Below are 26,371 nucleotides of genomic sequence, written 5' to 3' on the forward strand. Positions count from 1 at the left end.
CTGATCCCGACTGTTTATTTCTATTTAAGATACACTGCTAGTGGCGAGAACTCCTTATTAATTATGTAATGAGTCTTCCGGAACATTCGCCAACTTTCTACGCATGTCTCGAGGTGTCGCAAGGTGTGCTCGCTGCTCACTCCAACCTTGTCGCACCTTCGAGTCGGACGAGATGATTTTCGAATGTTGGAGGACAGTTAATTTACTACTAGAGGCTGTTAAGAATATTAAATTGTATTTGTATTTTTGAATGGACAAATAAAACCAAATTTTACATAAAATAGTTTTTAATTCGAAATTTAAATCTGGATACAACCCTTTTGTCACTTCACACACCACTTTTGTTCACAAAGTCGTTGTCATTTTGAGTTGTATCTTCTGCCTCAATACATGAAAACCTTTAATTTTTCAAATTGGGTTCTCTCCTAGTTGTCCCATTGTATTATTGTAATCACATATAGAATGGATAGTCAAATTTAAAAACGGGTGTCTGCCAATGGGTCTATCTCTGCAGATCCGATCGTCTTATAAATAGACATATCTGGTCTATCATCAAAATATCAAAATAATCAAATACAATATGCAGTCGAAATATCATATGCGATCATATTATTGGTTTTTTGGTAGTAACTGGAAATTCTTTTGTTTTATATTTTGAGCAAAAATGAGGAACAATTAAAGTTTTATTATTTATTCCAGCTCACGCATTAACACAAAAAGTTCTTGTCTGTCCACTATTGAAAATTGATAATTCGTTCCCTGAAAAATTCTGATTTTTAAGAAATCAGAATTGATTTGCTAATCTAGTTAAAGCTGCTAAATTTCTCCATACAATACATATTTCGTCCTTATTTTTTTAATTAACACGGTTGATATATTGCGTGCTTTACGTATTTTTATGGTGCATCTAGTAAAAACCCCTTTCTTGATCTTATTTAACGTTTATTTGAAACTTAAACAAATATTCCGCACTTTTCCTTTGGATTCATTTTCGTACCCTCGGGGCACCCAAAATCATAAGCAAAATAGGGAGAGTTCCTAATAGGCCCGTTAACCCTAAAACTGGCGATGGCGTGACTTAAACTGGGCTCAATTTCTGGATGCACGTAGGCTCCGGATTCCAGTTTAGGCTCTATGCACTGATACATACTCGAAAGGATCCAGAATAGTTGATTCGAAGTAAATTTTAAGCCTGAAATTTAATTTTATTAGACTTCTTTTAGTTTCTTTTAATTTCGAAAAGTCTTACCGGGTAACTTTTTATCTTCACCCTTGAAATATGCCCACGTTTGATATGCCCTGTATGCCAGATTTACGCCAGTGAAGTCTGCAATGTTTTCATTAAGGGTTTTTGTCTTGTTTTCCTAAAAACAAAAATTATACTTGAAATAACCGTAAAATTGCAAAACTTTTGTACCAGTTTTATGTCAATTTCCTTGGTGTATCGAACGTATTCTTCCACCATACAGCCCGTAGCAGCATCGTAATTCTTATGCGTCTGATTGGTCCAATAATCCGTTATATTATAACCATAATATTTTTGCATTTTAAAATTATCCTCGTCCATTGGAGCAAATGCGTGGGTTAGTTCGTGGCCTATTATACTTCCCAACGAGCCGTAGGTTAAATATTTCGGCCATTTTATGTCGTAGATCAGCGGTTGGAGAATTGGAGCAGCCAAAACTCAAAACATCAAAATGTTGGTTATTATTGCTTCGATGCAAATATAACTTATAGGGGGAATATTTCAGTAGAGATAAAGAGCGAGAGACATTTTCTTTTTTTTCTAAACCTCTACATCTCTGGATTTTCAATTTCAAGATGATTCAGGTTAATATATAATATGGGATTTAAATAGGATAGAGATAAACGAAGTAATTTTTTTTTCTATTTATCATACTCAAGTATGATAGAATATCGTAAGTATATTTGACTAAAGCACAGAAGATTTCTGCATTCTATGATTTTTTAACGTTGAATAGAATATTATTTCCTTTGATAGTAGAAAAGGATTAAAAAATTGATTAGAACCTTGGATCAGTTCATAAAGCGTCAGATCATCAGCAAACAGAGAGAAATTGGGTTTCAAAGAATAACTGGACATTTTTTTATTGATTGGGTGAAACTTCTTATGAAACTTCTAAAAAACTACAGAAGATTTAATTTATTAATAAATAATTTGAGTTTTGGTGTAAGTAAGTAATAACAATTATTTAAACCCAACTGATCCAGACCGATGACTAGGGTGGAGCTATTTTATGGCCACCTCATTCGCCTGATTTAAAGCCGCTAAACTATTTCTTTTTGGTGTTATTGAAATAAATTGGTTTATTCGGTTTCTGGTGACATATGCAGCAATTAGAACAGCGAGTTGTAAATAAAGAAGGTTTTCTGAAGGAAAGGAATGACCAGCTATAACTGCAAAGAAAATTATCGATTTTAATACTTGAAAAGGGCAGAACTCTAGAGAGTCACTTCGTAGAATTTGAAGACACTGTAAGGGAATTTAAATATAGAGCTACTCTAGAAGAAAGAGATACATATTGTATATCATTTATTATTGACTTGATAGCTATGAGACCATTGTGATAGTCCTGGAGACCTTAGGGCAAGATGAGATTGATTTAAAAACATTTGATTTTGTTAAATTGAAATTATTTGGATATGAAATGGAGAAAGGAATTACCTACAAATTCACAAATAGAAGAAAATCATCCTAGAAACACCTAAGCATACAGTACACAGAGAAAATGAGAAATACAGACAGCACGTGACAGACGAACAGAAAGTGAGATTTATTTGCAGAAAGAATTGTAGCTCTTATAAGGAAGAAGATCACATTGCATTCATAGCAGTTACAGGAAGTGTCAACAGTAAGGCACCGAAAATCACAGATTTGCGAAATTTGTTATTGACACTGGTGTGATTGCTATTCAGATCTAACACCACTAGATAATTCTAACAGCTACGTAGAATTTGTTAGCAAGAAGCGACATGCATTAAAATCGGCTTTTATTTTTTTACATCAACTTCAATATTGCAGAATTGCAGGATCATCTAAAATTTCATCCTATTTAATGGATTCTGTATAGATTACTATAGATGAGAGAAAAATAAGTGGCAAAGAGCTTATAAAATTCCAGAGTCAGTTTTAGAGCCATCCACTTTTCATCTTATAAGTTTTTAATATATTTTAGTTTTTCATGGACATTTTAGTTAATTCTAAGTTGAACAGTGGGGAAATTAAATTGTACATCCACGATGAGAAGATGTCTTGCATAATTTGCTTAAAATTTTATTTCAGTTAAAGTTCCATACCATAGGGAACATTTTATTCGAAGAATTTCACGTGTGTATTAACTCGTGAGCAAATATCTCTGATCTGATGAAGTGTCTGATAGAGAAAATGATTTGAATCCTTTGATGCTGTACCTTATTTCATGCTACAGAAGAGCTGTTAAGTAAAATTAAAGATCTATCTTTACGAACTACAAAAGGTTTTACTAATTTTCATAAAAAAAAGACTAAAACTTTGATAATTATGATATAAGTTTATATAATGTGATTAGGCTAACCTTGTTGATCATGTTCCTGCAGTATTTTTCGTAAAAGAAAAATTATTATTCAAATATTGGTATCAGAGTGTGACAAAATTAAAAGACTCTTAGAGCCATTGATAATCTAGACCAATCTAAGTTCATCAAGCTCCAAAAAGTTCATTGGGGAGTATTGAGATCGGATCTTTTGAAGAACTACATTATAATCTAAAAATTCACTTAATTTCTATAAATGGATGTAAAAGTGAATATGAGCAAAGGCTTAACATTAGAATTCCGGGATCAGGTTTGGATTGACCAATTTCTCATTGAATATAGTGATTTTTCACTATGATCTATCAACTTCATAGATAGAATTTAATAGAATCAGCTTCTAAATAAATTTTTGTGCCAAGCCTTAAGTTAGGATTGGAATATTAACTTCAAGATCCTAAAACTGACTTAATGGCTATCAAAAACAATTTTTTTTAAGTTGTATTTGAGAAAGTTGGCAGGGTGATAACGATAAAAAAGATATAAGAGATGATCCTAAAATATACTCTTTGTCCAAGACTAATATAGAAACTTACTCAAAATTTCCCAATACTTGATATAAAAAGCATTTACTTCGACCATAGGTAAAGACAAATGATTTTCCCTTAAATCATTAAATGGTTGCTTAATTTTCTTAAAATGATAATCGCAATAAAATCGATTTAATTCGTGATTCATTCTGGTTACATTTGTCGAAGAAATCTCGCCCTAAAAAAATTATTTAGTTGATGTTTCTTTGAAAATATTCTTTTAACTCTAACCTGAACATATCCGAAAAGCTTTTCAAAAAGTGCCTCATCAAAAACAGTTTTAGTCCATCCGATGGCCGAAGTGATATTTTTTAAATGCTTAACGGCTTTTTCCTTGGTCCTTTCGTCCATCCATTTGGTTCGTTTAAGGGTCACTTCCATCTCTTTTTTTATTGATTCTATCATTGCTGTTATATCTTTTACTTTGTCTTTTGTTACTGTTTTACGAATGTATTGGGCTTCGACAACACCTTCAAACCTAAATGTTTTTTTTTTAATATTATAATGTTATTACTAAATTTATGCTAGACGTACTTCGATAAAGCTCGATGAAAACAGAAATCTGCCCTTTGATTCTGCATGCTTGAACTTATCAAATCTTTACATATTTTTTTTACTTTAGTTGACAAATATCGACAGTCTTCTATTAAAAAAATAATGGAAATATAGTTTGCCCAAAACCTGGAAATAATTTTAAAATTGTTTGTCGTGGTACTCATAACAGTTAACAATGACTTACTTTGTATCGGTCTTTTGCAGTAAGTAATACAAATCCTTAAAATACTCATCTCCCTTCATTTTGAATATAATTTCGTCATTTTCACTAAGACTCTGTACCCCAGTGAAATTTTGCAAATATTGCAGCCACTGCAGTCTAGGAAAATGCAACTCACGTAACTTTGATATTTTCATAGTGAATTTTTTATTATCAGTTTCGTTTGAGGAATATTTATGGGCGTTTTCAACGATCTGTTAGAATTTATATGTAAGTTTTATAATAAACATAAAATCGAAAATTTCATAACTTACTATGCTTAAATTTTTAGCAAAGTCCAGGGTATTTTTGACTTCCCATGCTGTTGCTCCAATTGGCTGCTTACCCCAGTAATCAGCAATTTCCACGAATTTTTGAATGTTTTTCTCGTTCCAGACGTTTTTATCGTAATAAAGTTTTGGTGGGGGGCTTAACTAAAAAATGTGTTTTTATTCATTAAAGGGTCATAATAATTACTATAGTTAGCATTTATTTAATTGTAAGTGTAAATTGTCTTTTAATATAATTATTTTTTTCATTAACACTTAATCGCATCTTAAATGTTTAACTATAAGATATAAAAATGTTGAAAATCAACAGTATATTAAAAATATCTAAAATTTTAGAAAAAAAAACTCGGCAACCTTGCGAAACGTTATTTTGAATGGATTGCTTTACCAGTTCTTTCCCTATGTATATGATTTGGAACTCTATCTTTAAGGGTTGTTAAAAAAGAGATTCTATAAGAGTTCTACCCCTCTTATTCAAGATAAGAAGATAAGAAGTTTTCAGATCTCTATGTGTGCCACGAGTTTGGACTCGAGTGATTAAAAGTGATCTTTGAATGTTGTAATAATTTATATTCTCCGCTTTCTGATTGCTCCTGAAGAAAATATAGCGTACAAATTTATGCTGGACACTTTCAATAACATGCATATAGACATATGGAAGGGATTCCATACACTTGAGCAATAATCAAGGTGAGGATCTACTAAAATGCTTTAAAGTAATTTGAAGGTAGACATATTATAAATCTTCCTGGAGGAACGTTTAGTTTTAGTTTAGTTTTAGACTCTACATTTATAGGATAATTGGTCATCAAGAACAACTCCAAAATTACCTTTCCCTAACTTGGGACACAGAATTCAAAGGAAAGCCTGATGTTGTAGATATATTGGATTGGGCTTCTATCACGACCAAACAATATCAAATGATACTTGCCTATGTTCAATTCTATTCTGTTAAGAACACACCTAATCTCTCTAAATTATGTAATAAAATCTCATGATTGACACGGTCAAAGGCCTTTAAAAAATCAGTATATAGGGCATGTACCTGAAAGCCCTCCTCCATAGCTACAATGAAAAAATCTCTAAATATTAAAAATCTGCAATTGAATAAACTCAAATTGCTGGTATACAAAGCCCTTTAAATTAGAAAACATCCAGTCACAGATCAAGCTCTCAAAGACCTTAGGAATATAGCTTAAAATACTAATTGGTAATGGATGTAATTGGAGACATCTAAATTATCCGTAGACTTAAAAGCAGGTGTAATAAAACTGGACTTCTGGGAAAATATGCCAAGTTTAAATGAGTGGTTAAAGATAACAAAAAGTGAACATGCCTAAATAAAGCTATAGTGCCTAAGCAAAACTAAAGGAAGGCCATAAGGCCCAGTCCTTTATAGACATCCAATTTCGAGATTCTTAAAAATTGATGTTAAAACAAACTGGTTACCTAGGAAATCAACCTGAAATAACAAATGTCGAATGTTGTTACAAGCCGATAATGATTTGCTAGTAAGGGACTTATGTATCGCTATTAACACGCCCCTCTCCTTGAGAAAAACTAGTCTCAGATGACCTGTCTTTGCGGTATATAAAATAAACCCGAAGTATGTTATCGATGGTACTTAGTTAAGGAAAAGCAGTTAGTTTTTTGAAACTAGTTGAAACTAGAGATGGCATTTATGCATTTCAACAATAAGTTTTCTTCAATGTCGTATTGTCTTTATTTTAACTCAGTCTTTGGATTATTGAGTTTGGATTATGACTCTTTCCTTTGAGTTAAGATTATTTAGAAGATACACTGCTTGGCTTCAATCCAATTTCCTTTTATCCCTAAGGACCAAGAGAATATCATTACAAGATGGCAGAGTAACACGAAGTGTTCTAATTCTTAATGCAGTCGTGATGTTAATAGGTAATCCCACAAGTCTTTAGCTTTAGTCAGGTCATCTTGTTCACTGCCTTCTCGAAAGTTAAACATCATGAGGTTACTTGATTTTTTTATTACTTTTTTATCTTTCGTTCATTTATATCAGGATGTGATTGCAGAGTAGTACCAGGCAAAACCTTGTTATTACATACCGATGAGTTTGCCTTATTAACTGTTAAATCTTGTTTATATCATTTAGACTAGTGACAAAACAAGTTCATATGTTCGTCATTGATTTCATGGATTTTCTTTTCAAAATCTTGAAGCTTTTATTGCTTGCAGCTCTTATTTCACTAAGGGCATCCTCAAGGGCACTAACACAAATAGATAAATTTAATTCCTTTTTATTCTTAGGAACACAATTATTACATATGTAATGCAGGATTCGGGTAAACAACATAAGGGCCCGGATTTCAGTAGCTACAACACATGACTTTTTTACAGAAGTCACCAGAAAACCTAAATACATCTCCGCTAACCTTAGACTCGATGAAGATGCAGCGTTGGGAACATATTGTTGTAACATATGCCTGATATTTTTAGGCTGTGTGCACATTTGCTGTAGAATTGACTAAAGTATTGACGTCGTCGTAGAACCATTCCATTTCTTGTTCTCTGTATGCTTGTTATATGCGAAAATTAGAAAAAAATTAAACTTGGCAACATGTTTTTTGAATTACCAAAGTAGCCTGTTTGATAATTCAAAAAACTTAAAAGCTGATACATTTAAAAAAAGTAAATTAATGAAAAAAATTTCAAATTTAATTCACTCTTCTTTTCTTTCAAGTTTAATGATTTAAGTTTTCCAAAAATACCTAAGATTCGGGAAAAGATTAAACTCGGTAACCTTGCAAGTTATAATATAGTTAAATAATAGTACTTAGATTCTATAAGACATAACCACGCCTTTGCAGGGTTTCTAGTTTCTTTTTCGTTTAATAGAAACGATGAGACTTTAAAAGTCTAAGGATGTTTTTAAAGCTCAATATCAGCAGCTTACAAAAAATACCCAGAATTTGAGAAAAAAAAACCTTTCTGCAAGCAACCCTGTAATATATAACTTTTCTTAATTACAATACACTATATTATAATATATAATCAAACCATCGCAAGGTAACCAATCTAATATATACATTTTTAAAAGCTTTACGGTATTTTTATTAGACGACTTGTCTTCGCAAACAACGACCATGTAAAAAAAGTAAATCTCCAAAGCTTGAGCCAAAAATTCCTAACCTGGCACCACTGGAAAAAAATTAGTTTTCCTAACCTCAACAACTGCGTAACAAGAATGAAATTTTTTATTTTATATAATTCAGCCATTGTTGCCAATTTTATTAGCAACGAAGTTGTATAGCATTTGACTTAGTACCTTTTATTTTGGCAAGCAACTGACAGTTTGAATTTGTGTTTTTTGTCAGTTAAATATATTTTTTAATTCATATTATAATTTAAAATTTAGCATCCGGCAAACCACAATTGTAATTTGAATTATTTATGGTCAAAAATAAACATCGCTCGCGGAAAATATTTGAAATTTGGGAAGAAACATCAGAAATTATATAAGAAATTAAAAACAATAAAAAGAAAAAACGCGAAAAAACTAAAATTTTAAGAAGAAATTTCTGCAAAATTCCATTTTTTAGAAAGTTATATACAAAAATGAAGAAATATAATATGCAGTACAAAAACAATGAATTGGGTGAATAATTAACAATAAAAAAATTATTGAGAAAAAAAGATACATATAATTTTAAAAAAATAAGCAGTTGGCAAGCAATTTTCTTTTTTTCCTTCCTTACCTCTAAAAGCACTTTTCTCCGTTTGTAATCTACGTCAGTATCGATGGTAAAAAACCAATTATAAAGCATCCCCCTTTCTCTTGCTCGTAACATAACGTCCGGCCAAAATAAATCCAAAACATAACCCTGAGATAAAGGCCATCCCCCAACGACATGCCTAAGATCCTCAAGAAAGCTTTCGTCTTTATTTTCATCTATTGCCGTCGTATTCATACAAGCCCTATAAAACTATTTCACAAAAAATTATAATATACTTATAATTAATATAGCTACAATAATTACTTTTCGTTGATATCTAAAGCTCTTTGTCAAGTTCGTCTCATCATTTCGATCTTCCACGATCATTTGCTTAAGACCATTATTCTTTGCATCGTGTAAAACCAGAAGAGGACTGATTTGGTCTTTGCCTATGGCGGTTTTTAAGAAGTTTCCGCATGTGAAGTTGTAGAAGTTCTCACATGGATCGACGGTTTCGTCTACCATTGATATTACGTGATGAGCTGCTGTTATGCATTCTTTGGTTAAGCAGGTGTTGGGGTCTAAAAAATCACTTCTTGGTGAGTTAAGAAGCTTTATACGCAAATTTTAAAAATAGTTTTTTCATAAACTGAGATTTTTTGACCAATTTATATTTGAAAATGTGGAAATGCTTGAAATGCTGAAAATGAACTTACCTAATTTATGTGTTTGAATACTACACGGTTTTGTATTAACAAAAAAATTAAAAAAAACAAGTTTTTTGAAAATTATATAAAGATTCTGGCTAAATAATAAAATAAATAATAAAGAAACATGCTAATATATATTTTTTAAACATTGGAATTTTCGAACCTTTTTTAAAATTTTGAACATAAATTTGTGCTTGAAAACTATATTATTTAAAATTTAGATATATTTTTAACGATCTTACAATTAAAAAAAATTAAAATAATCAATTTCTATTTAAAAGATGGTTGCGGTTGTATATTTGGAAATAATTTTTTATATTAAGTGATTTTAATTTTCTTTTAATGCACAAAAAAACATACAACGCGTTTCTGTTAATTCGAGGGTTAGGTTAGGTTAATTTGAAATTTAAAGTTTTCCTTAATAATTTTAATTATCTAGAAAAAATCAAAATTTTAAAAACATATTTAACGATTTTGTATTTAGAACCAAAGTAGTGATAAATTTAGAAATAGTTTTTATATCCTGAGATTTTAAATTTGCTCAAAAAAAATAAAATCAATACGACAAATTCTATTTAAAACATAGTTAATATTTAGAAATTCATAAATTTTCATTTCAAAATTTGAATTTTATTTTAAAGCAATAGAACAAATATCTGTATAGAAGCTATATACTTTCAAAAATTATTTTATCATAGAATTAAAAAAAAAACAAATTTATTGAATTTTACTTTAAAGACTCGTTACCTGATTTAAAATCAGTTGTTACAAATAGTTTTTTATAACGAGTGGATTATATTTCTAAATAAATTTTAAATCATCATTAATATTGATTTTGACGGAATTCTGTAGGTGTACTGTAATTTCTCTTTATTAAACTACAAGATTTTGAAAAATTCAAAATTCAAAATTTTTAACCATTTTAAAAACAGGTTTACGAAAATTGTTCTTGGAAGCCACATTGTCTTAAATTCTGAAAAATTATGTTTATAATTTATAAAAAAATGTAAATTTTATGATTCAGTTTTCAATATTCCTTAGAAAAATTTTAGAATGCCTACAACGAACTTCGATAATGCTATTTGAAATTTAGAATCCATATTTTCATACATTACAATATCGATACGCGAAAGTTCTATTTTCTCTTAAAATTCAAAATTTTAATTGAAATTTCAGCAGTTGTAGGGAAAAATCTGATGTTGGGCGCCAAACATGCGAATATTGTAATTAACTTTTTGTTTCATTCTTATTTTTTATTTACTTTAAGATGATTTAGTTTATTCCTGTTCAATTTCTATAATAAAAAAAAATTATTTAATGAAATTTGGGTTGAAATCTAGATTGAGGTTTTTCAATTCATGGCTCAGGCTAAAATCTCATGTTGGGCACCAAAATTACTCTCGAATATTATAATTATTTTTTTCTTTCTCTTTTTTTTTCTTAATAAAAAAATTGTACTATTTTTTGCTTTAATTGAAATTCCAACTTTTTGTTTTAGTTTAAAATTTTATAAAGGAATATCAGAAACTTGTGTTTGTATGTAATTAACTAATGTTGGGCGCCAAAGTTGCTTTTGAATAAATTATTTTTATCTTTCTTTCCTAATTTTGATTGATTATTCATTTAAATGATTCAAACCTTTTCTCTCTAATTCCTTTAATAAACAAATTATTTTTCGACACCATTAAAAAGCCAATTTTTGTTTTATTTTAAAATTTTCTCGAATAAATTTCAAATTTGTATTTAGAAGCTATACGATTTAAGACAGAAATATAGAAATATGAGTTGTCAATTTTTTTAATAAAATTTTTAAATTTTAAAACGAATTTAACCGACTTTTTATCAGAAGCTCAAAAACATAATTCCAGGTCAAAATCTCATGGTGGGCGCCAAGGTTGCTCTCGATTGGAGCAATTTTTCTTCGCTACTTCTTAGTTTTGATTTTTTATTTACTTAGATCATTTAGACCCTTTCTCTTCAATTCCTTTATTAAAAAAGTGTATACTATTTTGTGCTTTAATTAAAATTCCAATTCCTGTTATAGTTTGAAGTTTTTTTAAAGAATATGACATATTTTATGTAGAAGTACACGATTTAAAATGTGGAACGACTTTTTTATCATAAACTTATAATTATCTTTTTCAGAAACTTTTCACATTCTAAAACGAATTTAACAAAGTTATGGTTGGAATTGCTAAGATTTTTATAATCAGCATATCCACTCAAAAATCGCATGTTGGGCGCCAAAATTGCTATCAAAAGTTGTAATTTTTTAAATTCCTAATTTTGTTTCTCTATTTGCTGTTACTTTATTATAATATAATATTTTTTAATACATAAAATATATTTTCTATGTTAACATTACAATTACCTGCCTCACAAAGCATCATTTCTATTTTTTGTAAAATGAAAGGAATATTGAAATGTAGAATTCTAAAAGGAATCCATTGATGAAAATGAATCCATGAAAAATATCAGTTAACCACTTTTGTGCTCTAGACGGCAGTTATGACCTTCCTTACCATTTGTATTAACCAAAACACGTATCAACAAAGCGAAACTAACGATACTCAACACAATTATCAAAAACAAAAAAAGCTTTTCCCGTTTTGAATAATTTTGAACTTTACGCCGCCAGCTCTGAACTAGCGACATTTTACCCGAAAAATCACCTTTTCAACGGTAAAACCGTAAATTAAGTACTAAGGCCCTCCGTTGCCTCTAACACGAGCATTTTCATAATTTCAATGATTCATTGTGACCATTAATAATGACGCAACACCGCGTTAGTTTAATGGAGGTTAATTATTAATTTTTTTACAACTCGAAATGCGGCTTCAGGAAATTTAGAAAAATTATTTAAACGTCCGTAGCTTAAATGGGATGATAATCGTATAAATGGCTGTAAAATTATTAAGGTGTTATTATATTCTTAGTTTGTTTTAATTAAAAAAGATAATCCTTGTAAAGGTTTTCTGGTAATTTAATTATAATTTACAGAGAATTAATTAAGGACATTATAAATATCATGTAATTTATAGAAATATACAAGCATGAAAAGTAAACATTAGAAAAAAACTAATATACCAGTAAAAGGGCATGAAAAATATTGTATACAAAAGGTGTAAAATTTATAATGTTTATCGTAATTTTTTAAAATATAAATGTATTTTTACATTGCAAAGAAACTTTTATATTTAAAACGGCATATTAAAGGAAATTAAATCACAATCCACGAATTTTAATTATTATTATTTTTATTGATTTTTACAAATGTATATTAATCGTCTTTTACGCAATTACTTTTGTGTTTTATTAACTGTAGTTTAAATATATCTGTAACTTAATATTAGTACGTATTTCGTTTGTTTATTAATAAGACTGTAAAATTTTGGCTAATTTATTGTGTAAAAATATGAAATTCTTACAAATTATAAGTTTTAAAACTATAAAGAATTTCTTATAAAAGAAAATTCCGTAATGAATCAAAACTTAGAATACAGATTAAAGTAAATCGAAATTTTTATACAAATATGGAAAAATGATTTCCATTGCAAAAAATGTGAAATAACGGCAAAAGGGGAAATGAACATTCTACTATTAAAAATGTTCGCTAATTAATTACTTTTTTTTTAAAATTATATAACAAATATACGACTTTAAATTAATTAATTAACTAGAACTAAATCACAGCCGCATATACATGAGCAAACTCAAATGATAAACGATGATATATCAATTACAGGTAAGCAACTCTGGATAAACTGTAAGCAAATGGACACGTAATTAATGGTAATGGTAAACTAAACTATTCCTACTGGTTTGGAATACATTGAAAAAACCTGAAGGTTGACGCGAGATATCTTAAGAATTATGTGTACTTTAGTAGGTGCGTTAATAATCTTATTTAATTGCTTATATTAATCCGTCTATTAACGTAACTAATGAAGTATGAGAGCATAACTAATTAGAACGATAATTTGCAAATTTCTTGTCGCATCCTATGTTACCTTTTTTAAGGTACTTACGTAATCGCCTAATTAGAATCTATTTTATAATTACGAATTTAATTAATTTTTTTTTCTGTTCTTTCAGACCCCTTTGTAGAAGCCATCCGTCACCGGACGCCATGTCAGCACCACCCGCTCAAGGTCTTCCACCCCTACCGTCGCCCCTGGGTGGCAAATTACCCCCCGAACATCCTGGTGGCGATCGGTTCTTGGGCAAAGGTTCCCCTTTTGGTCCTCCAGGTGGAATTGATCCTCAAAGACACTCGCAGAGTGATGACGATAGTGGATGTGCTTTGGAGGAATATACTTGGGTTCCTTCGGGACTTAGACCTGATCAGGTAAGGAGGATTCGTATAATAGAAACACATAAAGAATATAATTTGATTTGGGCAAAAGCTGAGGTTCTCGTAGTGTGATATAGTACAGCTTTTAGCTTTCGAATTGTAGGTAGCCCTATTGAGTGACCATAAGAAAAAATGTTAATATCATCTGAGATTAATTCCTGCTTGTGACCAAGATTTTATAAATATTTCTGCCTAGAGATCAGATTTACAGATTGTTGTTGTTCAGACTATTTTTCTTTCTATGCGTAGCTTGCTTAGTCATGTATACTTGTTCAAAATGACTTTTATTGTTGCAAAAATTAAGTGCTGGACATGTGTCTCTTCCTCTGTTATGCCAGTCATTACCACAGTTTCTGCAAATTGATTCTTGTTTGAATTAACTGATATTATATTTGTTGGTTTTGTTAAAATGATCTGTTTTTGGTAAAGTAATTGCTAGTTATTCTGTTATGATGCTAGTTATTCGAACAAGTTATGATCCGAGTAATTTGAAATTTAATATCTATTTCAGTACAAAAATCCATAATTTGACCTAAGTTTTAAAAGCCCAGCATGAAATTTATCAATAGTTTTTGCTCTATCTTGCAATGACTGTGAAAAATTGTAGATTTTAAATGATTGTTTAAATTTAGTTTTACCTGATCATGTTGTCCTGATATGTTGAAATTTGAATGGCGGTGTTTGTAGCTATGTCAATTTAGGGTGTTAAATAAATTAAAGTACTAAAAATATCAAATACCTAGTCTTCAATACAATGAATGCCTCCTTCCTTTGAGCATTTGTTATCAAATCTCTCACTCGATTTTTGCCATCTCACTCCTGCATTGGCTTCATGCACTTGCCAAGATCTTTGCTGTTCCCCATGTGTTTCCATATTGCTGATGTCCGAAAAATACTCGTCGCCAGAATGTTGTGTTTAGATTATTATTAATTTTGTTGCAAATAAAGTAAAGTATTTATTATTACCTTTATACGTTTTATTTTTTATCATAATCTGCGTTATTCTACTCATCCTGTCTACCATGTCATTTGACATAAATTACAATGGAGCAGGTTATAATAGATTACTTAATACTACACCACCTTCTATCTAATTTAATTTTATACGCTATTTGAACTAACGAAATCTAAAATTGCTAAGCCTGTGCCTTCCTCTAGGTCCATTTATACTTCTCCGCCCTCCCAGAAGACAAAGTGCCTTACGTGAACAGCGTAGGAGAGAGCTACAGAGTGCGACAACTGTTACAACAACTTCCACCTCATGATAACGAGGTGAGGTACTGCCACGCCCTCAGTGATGAAGAGAGGAAAGAGCTGAGGCTCTTTAGTGCACAAAGGAAACGCGAGGCATTAGGGAGAGGCACCGTGAGGCAGATACCTGGAATAATGAGGTGTGATTTGGTAAGTAGAACGAAAAAATGACTCTTATTTTTAAATAATATTAGTCCTTGGTAGACAAGTTTTATTTACGTCCGCAAAAGAAGAGATATCGGATATTTCCTACTATCCAAAATTCATGAATGATGCCTCTGGTAGTGAAAATTACGATCCTATTGGGAGACATTGTCACTGTCAGTTATGTGACATTTGATCGTGCCTTTCGATGCCTTTAAATAGAAATGTTGTAAGAGCCACTTATCCAAATTTCAAAATGGCAAATGCCGAACTCCAGAATTTTAATAAAAGAACTTCGGAATTTTAATAAAAACCTGTAATAATTACGAATATTCCTACGAACAGGTGCGCTGCAACAAAGAACGCCACATATACGCGATGACCTTTCATACTTTATGGCCCCGTAAATCTATCTCCTCCAAAGGTCTTTCTGCCTCATTTTTAACGGACTTAAGCCGAGACTAGGGCCCGGCAACCTAATACGGGTAATACGCCGTAAAAGCGATCGTTACCCGTCATATTTGCGAACTCGAAAAAGACGACCGGTCATTATTAAGGCAACTTTTATTGATAATTAAAGAGCAACAGCGCCGACCGACCAATCCGATTTGATTTAAAGCCGATTTTAATTAGCGTAAAGTAGCTGCGTTCGCTCGAGTGTGTACACGTCTTAAAGAATTTAAGTGTGGGCAGGGTGGTCGTTGGTCATATATTTTATTATGACGTCGATTGTTAGATAGGGATAGGTTATGGTCGTTATGGAACAAAATAAGAGCCCACATGATGTATTTTAATGTTTTGTGATCATTTAAAGAGGTAATGGTCATTATATGCGTCTTTGTAATGAAGTTATAAATTAACAGTTGTGGTGCAACAAGTGGTCAAAGACCGAAACTTTTTTAAGAGAATTGTCAAAGCTATCATAGTTTTTAAGATGATAGCCACTTAAAAAATTTGCAGTCAAATGTGCTATTTTTTAGTTAGTCATAATTAAGATATATATATAGGCTCTAGAGCCTATATAGGATACATCTATCCTGGAGGACATAACCTCGAAAAACCATTAATATATGACAACCTTAGCAGACCAGTCGCTGTTGCCAAATTAAATTCATAATAGGCGGGAAATTTAAATATTAAATTCTGTAAAATCCTTTGTTAATTTCAATCATAATAGCATATGCGTAAGTTGTCAACGCTATTATACAATAGTCTCTAGTGCCATGCGGTGCTTTCTACCTAAGATCTAAGTATCTCAGATACCGCCCATAAGTCTTTAGCCTAAAATTTTTTTTTAATTCATCGACAGTTTGATTAATACCATGTTCATCCCCTATTAACAAAATATCATCAACAAAAATCAATACCCAATTTTTTTTATTAAAGTATAAACAACAGTAATACATTGATCTACTAAAATTATTTTTAGTAGTAAAATCATTAAAAGTATTGTACCATACTTTTGGAGATTCTTTGAGTCCATATAGGTAGTGTTCTGTTTTTCATAATCTCCAATTTTTTTAATTTAATACCGGAAGGGAGATAAATGTGAACATCACTGTAAGGTAAAGCTATAAAAATGCGTTTAGAATGTCCATTTGTCTTATTTCCCAATTTTTTTCTGTAATGCATTAGACATAGGAAGAAGCTTTATTGTTGAACTTCTAGCAGCTACTGTGAGTAATTCAGTTCAAATTGCTTCTCTTCCATATTTTAAAACTCTTTTGCTACTAGTCTAGTCTTTGTCCTGTTTTCTTTTGTCTTAAAAACCTGCTTTTATCCATGTATTTAATTTTTCATGTGAATCTCTTTTCTTATTGCTTTAATCCATTCCTGATCTTTTGTTGTGTTTCCATAGTTTATAGGATCATTTACTTCTACAGATATTAAATAATAAGAAGATGATCTTTCATTATCGTTTAAATGTTTTGATGCTGTTATTTTACGTCCTTTACTGATTCTTTCGTCTCTTGTAATACAATCGTCAAAATCTTTGGAGGTTGAACCAGTTTCATTGTTATTACATTCATCTTATTCATTAATATCCTGAATTTCTATCTTTATTTCATTTATTCCTCTCTGTAGATTATTTTCATACTCTATTTTAGTAACTATTTGATTTTTCTTCTCTATAGATCCACTTTTCACAATTTGGTCATAATTATAATTATAGTTAATTTTTCAATGAGCATCACATCCCTTGAATTAAACATTTTATTAGTTTCAAAATTCCAAAGCGTTGTGTTCTTCTTTCTAGCTTACTTTTAGGCTCTACCAGTCGGTTGTTAGTGTGTGTTTTTGGAATGAATGTAGATAAAAAGTAACTTTTTTAGTTAGTCAACGTGTCATAAACTAATATTGGCTTTTTTAGGGCTATATAATACTGCTTTGTTTAAAAGGTGAATTTAATAATAGAATCCTATAAAAAATGCTATCTTCAAAAAAAGAAATTGTCCCTGAAAAATTCCTGAAAAGAATTAGGTGGAACCACCACCCCGTAAAGGAAAACCCTTTCCCCAAACTTAATTACATCTCCATCCGCAAAACTGTCAAAGGGGGTTGCGACCGTAAGACGTCATAAAGTAGCGAAGGCATCCGCGCCCCGTTGAGAAATTGACGATAAAACTCCGCGATGTCGACATTTGGCATTTCCGCACTCCCACTCCTTAAGAACAATTGTATTTTCTAATTATCTTTCAAGAAGAAAACGCCGAGGCACAGCTTAATGGAAAACCCAAACGGCAATCACTGCCGCTCAAATTTAATTAATGGAGAAATTTTAATTAGTAACCTCGCGATCCGTTTGACGGGAAATAAGTGAAACTTTTGGCGAGGATTTTTCTTTGGAAATCGGGGCTCGTGCAACTTCATTTTTGATCCCCTGCGAGATCATAAATCTTAAGAAAGAAAAAAGGGCTTTTTAACTTTCTCTTAAGGGCTCGATATATCAAAAAGGTGTGGGGGCGGAACGCTTTTTAATATAAGTAACACATAACTTGGGCACGTCCCCACGATTTTGGTCATATGTCGCAAGGGAGGCGCGTGACTTGGAAAGTTGCTCGCTTTTCAAAAAGTTTCCATGAAATAAAAGCAGCTGGTTCCTATATATGACTTGGCAGGTTTTGATGTATATATTTCGGTAAAAAAATATCTACTTATCCTATAGATGCTACAGGATGGTGTGGAATTTCATTGTTGTAAAAAAAACAGTGTTATTTGTAAATTGTTTATCATTATTCATTATTACAAAGATTTGGCAGTAACGGCCAGTTAAATCAAGCTTGAAGAAAGATTGATTGGCAACATAGACGTTGCTGTACCGAAAATCAACGTAATTTCTTGGAGGCTTAGACAGCGATCAATAAATGTTGCATGCAGACTTGAATTTAAAAAAACAATAATCTATTTTCATATAGCAAATCATATTTTAAAGACATAATTCTAATAGGATTGGTTAAAATGGAGTGGAGTGGCCTAATTACTTGCACAATTTTCTATACTCAAACTCAGACGTATTGTGAGCAGCCGTAACTATATTTCAATTTGACAACCCATATACAGGGTGTTCCTTAAAGTCATGTTAATATTTAAGAAAGTGATTCCTGGACCTATTTTAAGAAAAAAAGTTTCTATAAACGTATGTCTTAAACGTCTTAACTTTTGACATACAGGGTGTTAAGAGAGTAATAAGAAACATGCATAGGAGAGTCCGCGACTTCATTTTCATTAAATAAAGACGCGTTACGGCAATTTTTTACTCCATTTACTTTTTAAACATATTTATTAAATTATTAAAATTTTTTTCACTTTTCATACTTCTTGTAATAAATCTGATCTTTTAATTTGCTTGCAATCGACGAACAAACATTTTCACACCGCATCAGATTTGTAGGGAAGTAAAATTGTTTTTATTTTTTTAAGCAAAAACCATGCGTCGGATGAAAAAAAACCGAGAATTCATATTTGCTAAAAAGTAAATGAGGATGTAAAAATTAATTTTTTTTTTAAGAAAACGCAGTGGTGTAGTATTTTTTTCACTAAAAATATTCAATAGAAGACATGTAGAGACGCCACTAGCAAGGAAAATATCTTCTTTTCCACATCAAAAAATGCGTCTTGATGTATGGAATACATGTATCAAATTTGATAAAAATGTCTACAATATTGTTTAAGTTATTATTAAAAAACTTTTTTTTTTTGGAAACTTTAACACTCTATGGCTCAAAAGTTAAGACGTTTAGGACCTATGTTCATAGGAACTTTTTTTCTTAAAATGGGTCCAGGAATCACCCCGTTAAATATTAGCACGTCTTTAAGGAATACCCTGTATGTAAATCTCATAGTTACCAAGAATAGAGTAGTGCTGAGTCAAAATGGAAACTTTCTGTATGCGTAGACCATCTAACATCAATAGCACATCTATCTATTAAACGTTGAATTAAGGGTTAAGATCACCGTAAAATACGACGTTGATTCAACAAACAGAGACAACGTAGTCTCAATTATGACATGATTCAACTACAGTTTGCTGTCTAAGTACGGAATATCTGGAATAGAATACATGTCTTAAGTGTGATTCGATTAATGGGCAATAAGTAGTTCTTCTTGATCGGTTACGGAAAAGTCGATAAACATCACACCAAGTCTTGATCTATTTACTATCCATAGCAATAATGTTTTGCAGGTTTTCTTGCAGTGCTATAGCCTTTGCTGATGGTCGATTTCACCTGAAAGATCAACATTTGCAAAGTAATTGATGAAAATGAGGAAGAGCGTGCAGACTTTTAAAGCCTTAAGGCACGCCATTAGAAATGGTTTGTATATCTGATCTACCTTTTATAGAGATGTCTGAGTTCTGAGTTCTGCAGACGACTCTCATCGATTCAGAGAATTAAGCAGATTTCTCCTAATAACAGCATCTGTCTATCAATTTGGACTGAGAAACTCATTGATTTATATAATTTTTAGGACAGCTTATGTTTGTCCTAAATGCTTATAGGTTTTGACATTGACACTTGTTTGAAAATCTGCTTTCAAATTTATTTTTTTTATGTTAAATCACTCCTTACTAAATTTTTTTTTATTCCTAAAATTTATTCTTGTGTATATCTGAGACTAGAAAACCTCTATTGGGTTTTTCAGAATCCTCTTCTTGGTTAAAATCACTGAAAAATCAATCTTAAAAATTGACTGACGACGCCAGAATAGTTACTAATCTATTTTGGGGACATAGAGCTAATACAACTATCAACCCACAGAAGAAATAGAGGTTTTAATATCTATTTAACCTCTATAGCGAAGTTATTTTAGGGGAAATCCTAGAAGTTGAGTGGGAATAGTTATAAATGAAGAACTGATTAGAATATGAGGCATGCTTTACACCATTTAATTAACAAGCAATCTTAAAAGTACACAACACCTGTTAGAAAAATTACATGATGAATGTAATGAATATAGACTAAAAATTAACTTAAAGAAAACCATATTAATAGTAGTTCCAAAATTCCCACAACATGTGAACCATGTGAACCTGAAGTCAAACTTCTTGCCTTTGAAATGTGGTGCTACCGTAGAATGTGGCGTATTCCCTATACTCATAAAATTAATAAGTATACTGAACTAGGTGCAGAAGGAGTGCGAAATTATTAACACCTTAAAAAAAAGAAAGCTTAAGTATCTGGGTCGTATAATAAAAGGACAGACATATACAATTCTTCAACTGATAGTGTAGGGAAAGGTTTGTGGAAGGCGAAGTATGAGTGTCCTGGCTAAAAAACTGGCAAACCTTCTAATTAAGATCCAACTAATTAAATCCAACCAACTAATTAAGATTGGGATTTCTTTTCACTAAATTTCATCGATCATCACTAGAAAGCACTTAAAATAACCAGAGATACTTTTTTTTTTATTTCCATGTTTTGTGATAATAGTTTATGATAAAATAGAAAAATATAGGTCCAACAGAAAAATTCTTGATTGAAATTTAATCAAATATACCAAAATCAAACTTCTACTTAATAAAGAATTACCGGCATCTGTTCCAAAAAATTATTTTTTAGAACAAAAATTTAAGATTAAAACGACGAATAATTTTCCAGGCATATTTTTAGAATAAAAATTTAAGGCAAAAACGATTTTTAAAGTTTAACATTTAATAGAACTTTTTAGAAATTAATTTTTTGGAAGAAAAATTTAAAATAGAAACACAATATTTCTGGTAATTTTTAAAGGTAAAATAATCTGGACCTAACGGCAAATTATTCAGTCTAAAATTTAGAGACATTATGAATCAGAATTAAACGTTTTTAAAAAATGTACAGGCCTATTTTCTAGAAACGTATTGTTGAAATAAAAATCGAAGCTTGAAAAGTATTTCCTAAGCTTAAGAAAAAAATTTGCACTCAATAGCAAAATATTGGGATAAAATTTAAGTATACAGTAAAACATCAAAAGTTTACTAAGTACTTTCAGATATATTTTCCAGAAAACTATTTTTAGAATAAAAATTTAAAAAAAAGCAAATTTCCATGCAATTTACCTAGATAACAAAGTTTACCTAATGTCAAAATCGATGTCTAAATTGTAGTATAGAACAATGGAAGTATACAGTTAAGTATACATATAGTGAAAAATAAGACTTACTAAAAACTCCTAAGCATATTTTGCAAAGAATTGTTTTTTTAAAATAATAATTGAAAAAATTAAAAAAAACAATTTTCCAGGCTTTTTTCAAGATAAATAAAAATGTACTGCAATGGCAAAATCGTAGCACAAAATTTGGGTAGAGAACAATTATTAAGAATCAAATACCTACTGCAAATTTCGAGAAAATAATTTCTTAAAATAAACCCTAATATATAAAATAAATATTGTAAATATATAAAATAAAATTTTCCACTTGCGATAACAAAATCTTGAATCAAAATCTTATCATTTATTAAAAATTTCCAGGCATATCTTCTAGAAAATAATTTTTTTAATAAAAATATAAAAGATAAAATAAACAATTTTCGAGGCATTTTTCTTGTTAAAACAATCTGTACCCAATGGCAAAATCGTGCTGTAATATTTGAGTATAAAACAATGAATAAAAATCTTATATTTGCTGAAAATTTCTTCTTTTCCGTTCATATAAAAACCAATTTCCCAGGCATTTTACTAATACGAGAAAAAATCTGGACCGACAATAGCTAAATTTGTTACCAAAATTTGAACAGACACTGAATTAATTAACGATTAACTGACATTTATTAACGCAAATCAAGCTTATGGTAGTAGTAAATATTTTAAATATGGAAAACCGGAGAAAACTTCATATGTATAATTTTATTTACCGCATTATAAATAATAATAAGCCTACCTATGTAAGAAATATTTTAAGGCCTGCCAGTCATATTCGCAACACTAGGTTTAATCACAAATTTGTAATCCCTCAGCATCATACGGCATCATTTCAACGCTCATTCTCTTTTGTTGCTGCGCACTTGTGGAACCAACTGCGGGAACAGATCAAAACACGTAGCAACAAGGGTTTCTCAAAGCATGTCAGATTAAAGTTTAAGAAATCAAATATGTCATTAATAATACAACATACTTCAACAGACTTCAGCGTCATATCATATTATATTATAATAATCTTTTTTTTTTCTCGCTATTCCCGCGGCCAGGCTGCCCTTACTGTCGCCCCTCGCTTCTGCCTCCCTAATTGCTAATTTTTTGTTTTTTTTTTCATAACTTAACATTATATTTCTTGTAGTCGTTTTAAATTCTTTTATAGACTAAATACTAATGATAATGCTTGCATCTACCATGCATTGATTCTTTTTTTTTAGTTTAGTTTTTATATGGAATTATTTAGAAATATTTAGCTGTTTTGTTTGTTATGTATAGGATAGTTCACATATGCTTTCCTTAATATAAGGAGCATGTGAAGCGGTTTCTTTATAATCGATGAACTGTCCTTATTGTCATACTTTTTTTTCATAAAATGTATTCTTTTTTTTTCTTATTTTGACAAATAAACAATTTGTATTTGTATTTAGTAGCGGTAACAATCAGGAATTGATAAGTTCGTTTTCAGAGTTTTTTTCAAGTATATATAAAGAACCTATAAAGGATTAATCTACTAATTATTATGTTTTCGAAAAATGTGTTAATGTGATTTATTACCAGTGTAATGTTACGGAAATAATTGAAGCCGTAAATTTATTGGCCTTTAAACATTGTGAATCGAATTCTGGAATTTGGAATTCATGTTATTTTCTAAAAAATGTGTATATATTGAATACATAGAATATTTTATCTATTCTATCTCTAAATTTAATAATTAACAGGTCTATGTCACTCGGAATGTTTCCAAGTTTCTGGAAATAAAGCCATAACAGAGCTATAATGAAACTTGGAAATAAATCTTCTGTAGAAAATGATAGAGGAATATGCATTCAAAGTGAAATTCCTAAACTATTTGACTATCTTTTAACCCAAAAATTAACCGGTTATTATCCTGGTATACTTTATGAGGAATGTCATGGATTTATTAAAACCTTTCTACTTTTTTTTTTTATTTAATTTTAAGGAATATGGAGGTAGGTGGTCAAGTCAATGCTGTGTATACTGATTTCTCCTAGGCATTCGACAGAGTGGACCATAATATTTTGATGACAAAGCTAAAGGTCTTAATGGTCGATGGTGTAGTAGATGATTAGCTACATAATTTTCTTCCTAAAAGAACACAAAGGGTTAAATTTAGTAATTTCCTGTTAAAACCGATTAATATATCATCAGGATCTACCTCAATTTATAAAACACAGTTCATTTCCTATGTTTGCAGACGGTGTAAAAATATTTCGGATGTGACAACAATAACTGATGTTATGCTTCTTCAAGGAGTCTTTAATGCAAGCATTTAGTAATGGAAAATAAATCTTATGGACCGTAATTTAAGTAAATGTTCTCAAATATCATTTGTCAGGATGTCAGAACCATTATTTTTCAATAATTTTATTAATGAAATTGTTTTAAAAGCTGTTAGTAAACTTGGAGACCTTGAAATTGCATTGGATAATAATCTGTAATTTAAAGGACATATGTCAAATATTTCGATAAAATTAATCTTATTTCAAGAATGTCAAAACATGCAAATACTACTCAGAGTTGTAATGTAATTTATATAAATTATTTTGATATGCATTTAAATACACTAGGCATTTTAAACCTAATAGTGATTGTGTGATTCTTATTTAATATTTTTATATGTATACTAGAATTAGGCTATTTATTATAAACTGGCAATGTGGCACCGTAAATAAATTAATATTTCATGAAATAAGAAAGCAACCCAATCAATTCTTTTCTATTTCCTGTTCTAATCCAGTCTTTAGCAAATCCATAGGGCGTATTTCGCGCCCTTTAGGCTTTTAAGGGCAAGACGTACAGCCGTAATAAATCTGTCGGTGCCAAATGGCGCAAAAGGGATGATTTCGTCCAGTAACGAAACTTATTGCCGTTCAAAGGGCGACTTCCGTGAAATATTGAACTAAAACTTTCGAAATTATTGCCACAATATCGAACGAAGTAAGATGTTATTGGGATTATTTGGCACAATATGGCCCAAAGTTCTGCTCCAATTCATTTTAATTTAAGTTAAAATGTACTTTTTGTGTTAATTTAATTCTTCGCTTCCCATGAGACACATTTTTAATTAATGAATTTTGAATTTTAAATAAGCCTGAGGTGTATATAGTCGGAAAAGAAACACATAATTTTAGTTCCGCAATTAAACCATCAAAATAAGCTAATTTACATTTTTCTAATTAACTCGCGGAGAGCATCTCGAGGGAAACATAAAGAACAACATGCCAGTTTATTTTGTTTGTGGAAAGTACAGCCCGTATTTTTCTTTTGGGAATTAAACGCGTTTCTTTCAAATAATTAAAAGGGAAATATAACAAAAAACATTATTCTTTTACAGTGCACCGAATCACTATCCTCTGGAGACATCGGAGTATTCGCCTCAAGAGCGGGTCCTAACACAGTATGGCATCCCGCCTGTTTCACCTGTTGCATATGTCAAGAGCTCCTAGTAGACCTCATCTACTTCTGGAAGGAGGGTAGACTCTATTGCGGCAGACACCATGCAGAAAGCCTCAAACCTCGTTGTAGCGCATGTGATGAGGTAGATTAACCTGTCACCTCTTTTACATTATAAACCTCTAACAAAATAAAACATTTTTCCAGATCATTTTGGCTGACGAATGTACTGAAGCCGAAGGGAGGGCATGGCACATGAAGCATTTTGCTTGCTCCGAATGCGAAAGACAACTAGGAGGTCAGAGGTACATAATGCGGGACGGTAGACCCTATTGTTTAAACTGTTTCGATGCAATGTTTGCCGAGTACTGCGACAGCTGTGGAGAACCAATAGGGGTTGATCAAGGTCAAATGAGCCACGAGGGTCAACACTGGCATGCCACTGAAATTTGTTTCTGTTGTCACACCTGTCGAACCTCGCTGCTAGGACGGCCCTTTCTGCCCAGACGGGGAGTGATTTACTGTTCAATCGCTTGCAGTAAAGGAGAACCACCCACACCATCGGACAGTAGTGGACCAGGAACAAGGTAAGACCTACACAAGCACTTTTATATCAAGAACAATATATTTGTTGGTTGTTGGTCGTCGCAATCATTTAGGGAGAAACAAACCCTTAGTAGGATAATGGTCACTTGGATCTTTCAGGACTGAAATGGCTTGCCAAGCTAGCATTTTTACATGTTTATAAATTACACCCAGACACTACTTCTAATGATATGATTAATTTTTTAGACCAATTTTTCCTGAAGTGCAAATAGAAGAATTGAATACAAAATTTCCTCTCATCTTTTAGAGTTATAGTTAACGAGGGAAGGTTTTCAGCCGCAATGACACCAACCTTATGGCCTAATGGTGGTGTAAATTTTTTTTTTTCATCCCAAGGCTTTCAAACTATTGGAGAAACAATATATCCTTTAAATATTTATGATATTCTTTTGTTAAATATGAGAGATTTTAATACTTTTAAATC

The 26,371-nt window shown here is 31.0% G+C and overlaps 2 protein-coding genes across 6 annotated transcripts in view; one reads left to right on the forward strand and one right to left on the reverse strand.

Annotated features, from left to right (window-relative positions):
- LOC126743436 (protein prickle-like) overlaps positions 1–26,371 on the forward strand; it is a 444,925-nt gene that overhangs the window by 410,147 nt on the left and 8,407 nt on the right. For all 5 annotated transcript variants that reach the window (XM_050450539.1, XM_050450538.1, XM_050450540.1 and 2 more), the window contains 4 exons: positions 13,659–13,911; positions 15,076–15,318; positions 25,283–25,486; positions 25,549–25,928. In XM_050450539.1, the coding sequence (XP_050306496.1) occupies positions 13,693–13,911; positions 15,076–15,318; positions 25,283–25,486; positions 25,549–25,928 (1,046 nt within the window). In that variant the 5' untranslated portion in view covers positions 13,659–13,692. The remainder of the gene's footprint in view (positions 1–13,658; positions 13,912–15,075; positions 15,319–25,282; positions 25,487–25,548; positions 25,929–26,371) is intronic.
- On the reverse strand, positions 922–12,283 carry LOC126743437 (neprilysin-2-like). The gene is made up of 11 exons (XM_050450541.1): positions 12,086–12,283; positions 9,178–9,434; positions 8,896–9,123; positions 5,150–5,308; positions 4,860–5,089; positions 4,655–4,801; positions 4,352–4,598; positions 4,127–4,298; positions 1,418–1,683; positions 1,250–1,364; positions 922–1,192 (listed from the first exon to the last, which is right to left on the reverse strand). Exons 1-11 carry the CDS (start codon positions 12,216–12,218, stop codon positions 954–956), a joined length of 2,193 nt encoding a protein of 730 aa, XP_050306498.1. The 5' UTR covers positions 12,219–12,283; the 3' UTR covers positions 922–953.

The sequence above is a fragment of the Anthonomus grandis genome, chromosome 12 (assembly GCF_022605725.1).
Source record: "Anthonomus grandis grandis chromosome 12, icAntGran1.3, whole genome shotgun sequence".
Lineage (NCBI taxonomy): Eukaryota > Metazoa > Arthropoda > Insecta > Coleoptera > Curculionidae > Anthonomus > Anthonomus grandis.

Excerpts from the sequence above, each read along its gene's own strand:
- LOC126743437 (XM_050450541.1), bottom strand. The coding sequence starts at position 12,218 with ATGTCGCTAGTTCAGAGCTGGCGGCGTAAAGTTCAAAATTATTCAAAA. Across the intron at positions 9,435-12,085 it reads TGTTTTGGTTAATACAAATG|ACCCCAACACCTGCTTAACC; the intron begins GTAAGGAAGGTC and ends GTGATTTTTTAG. Across the intron at positions 1,193-1,249 it reads TGAAGATAAAAAGTTACCCG|GCTTAAAATTTACTTCGAAT; the intron begins GTAAGACTTTTC and ends ATTAAATTTCAG.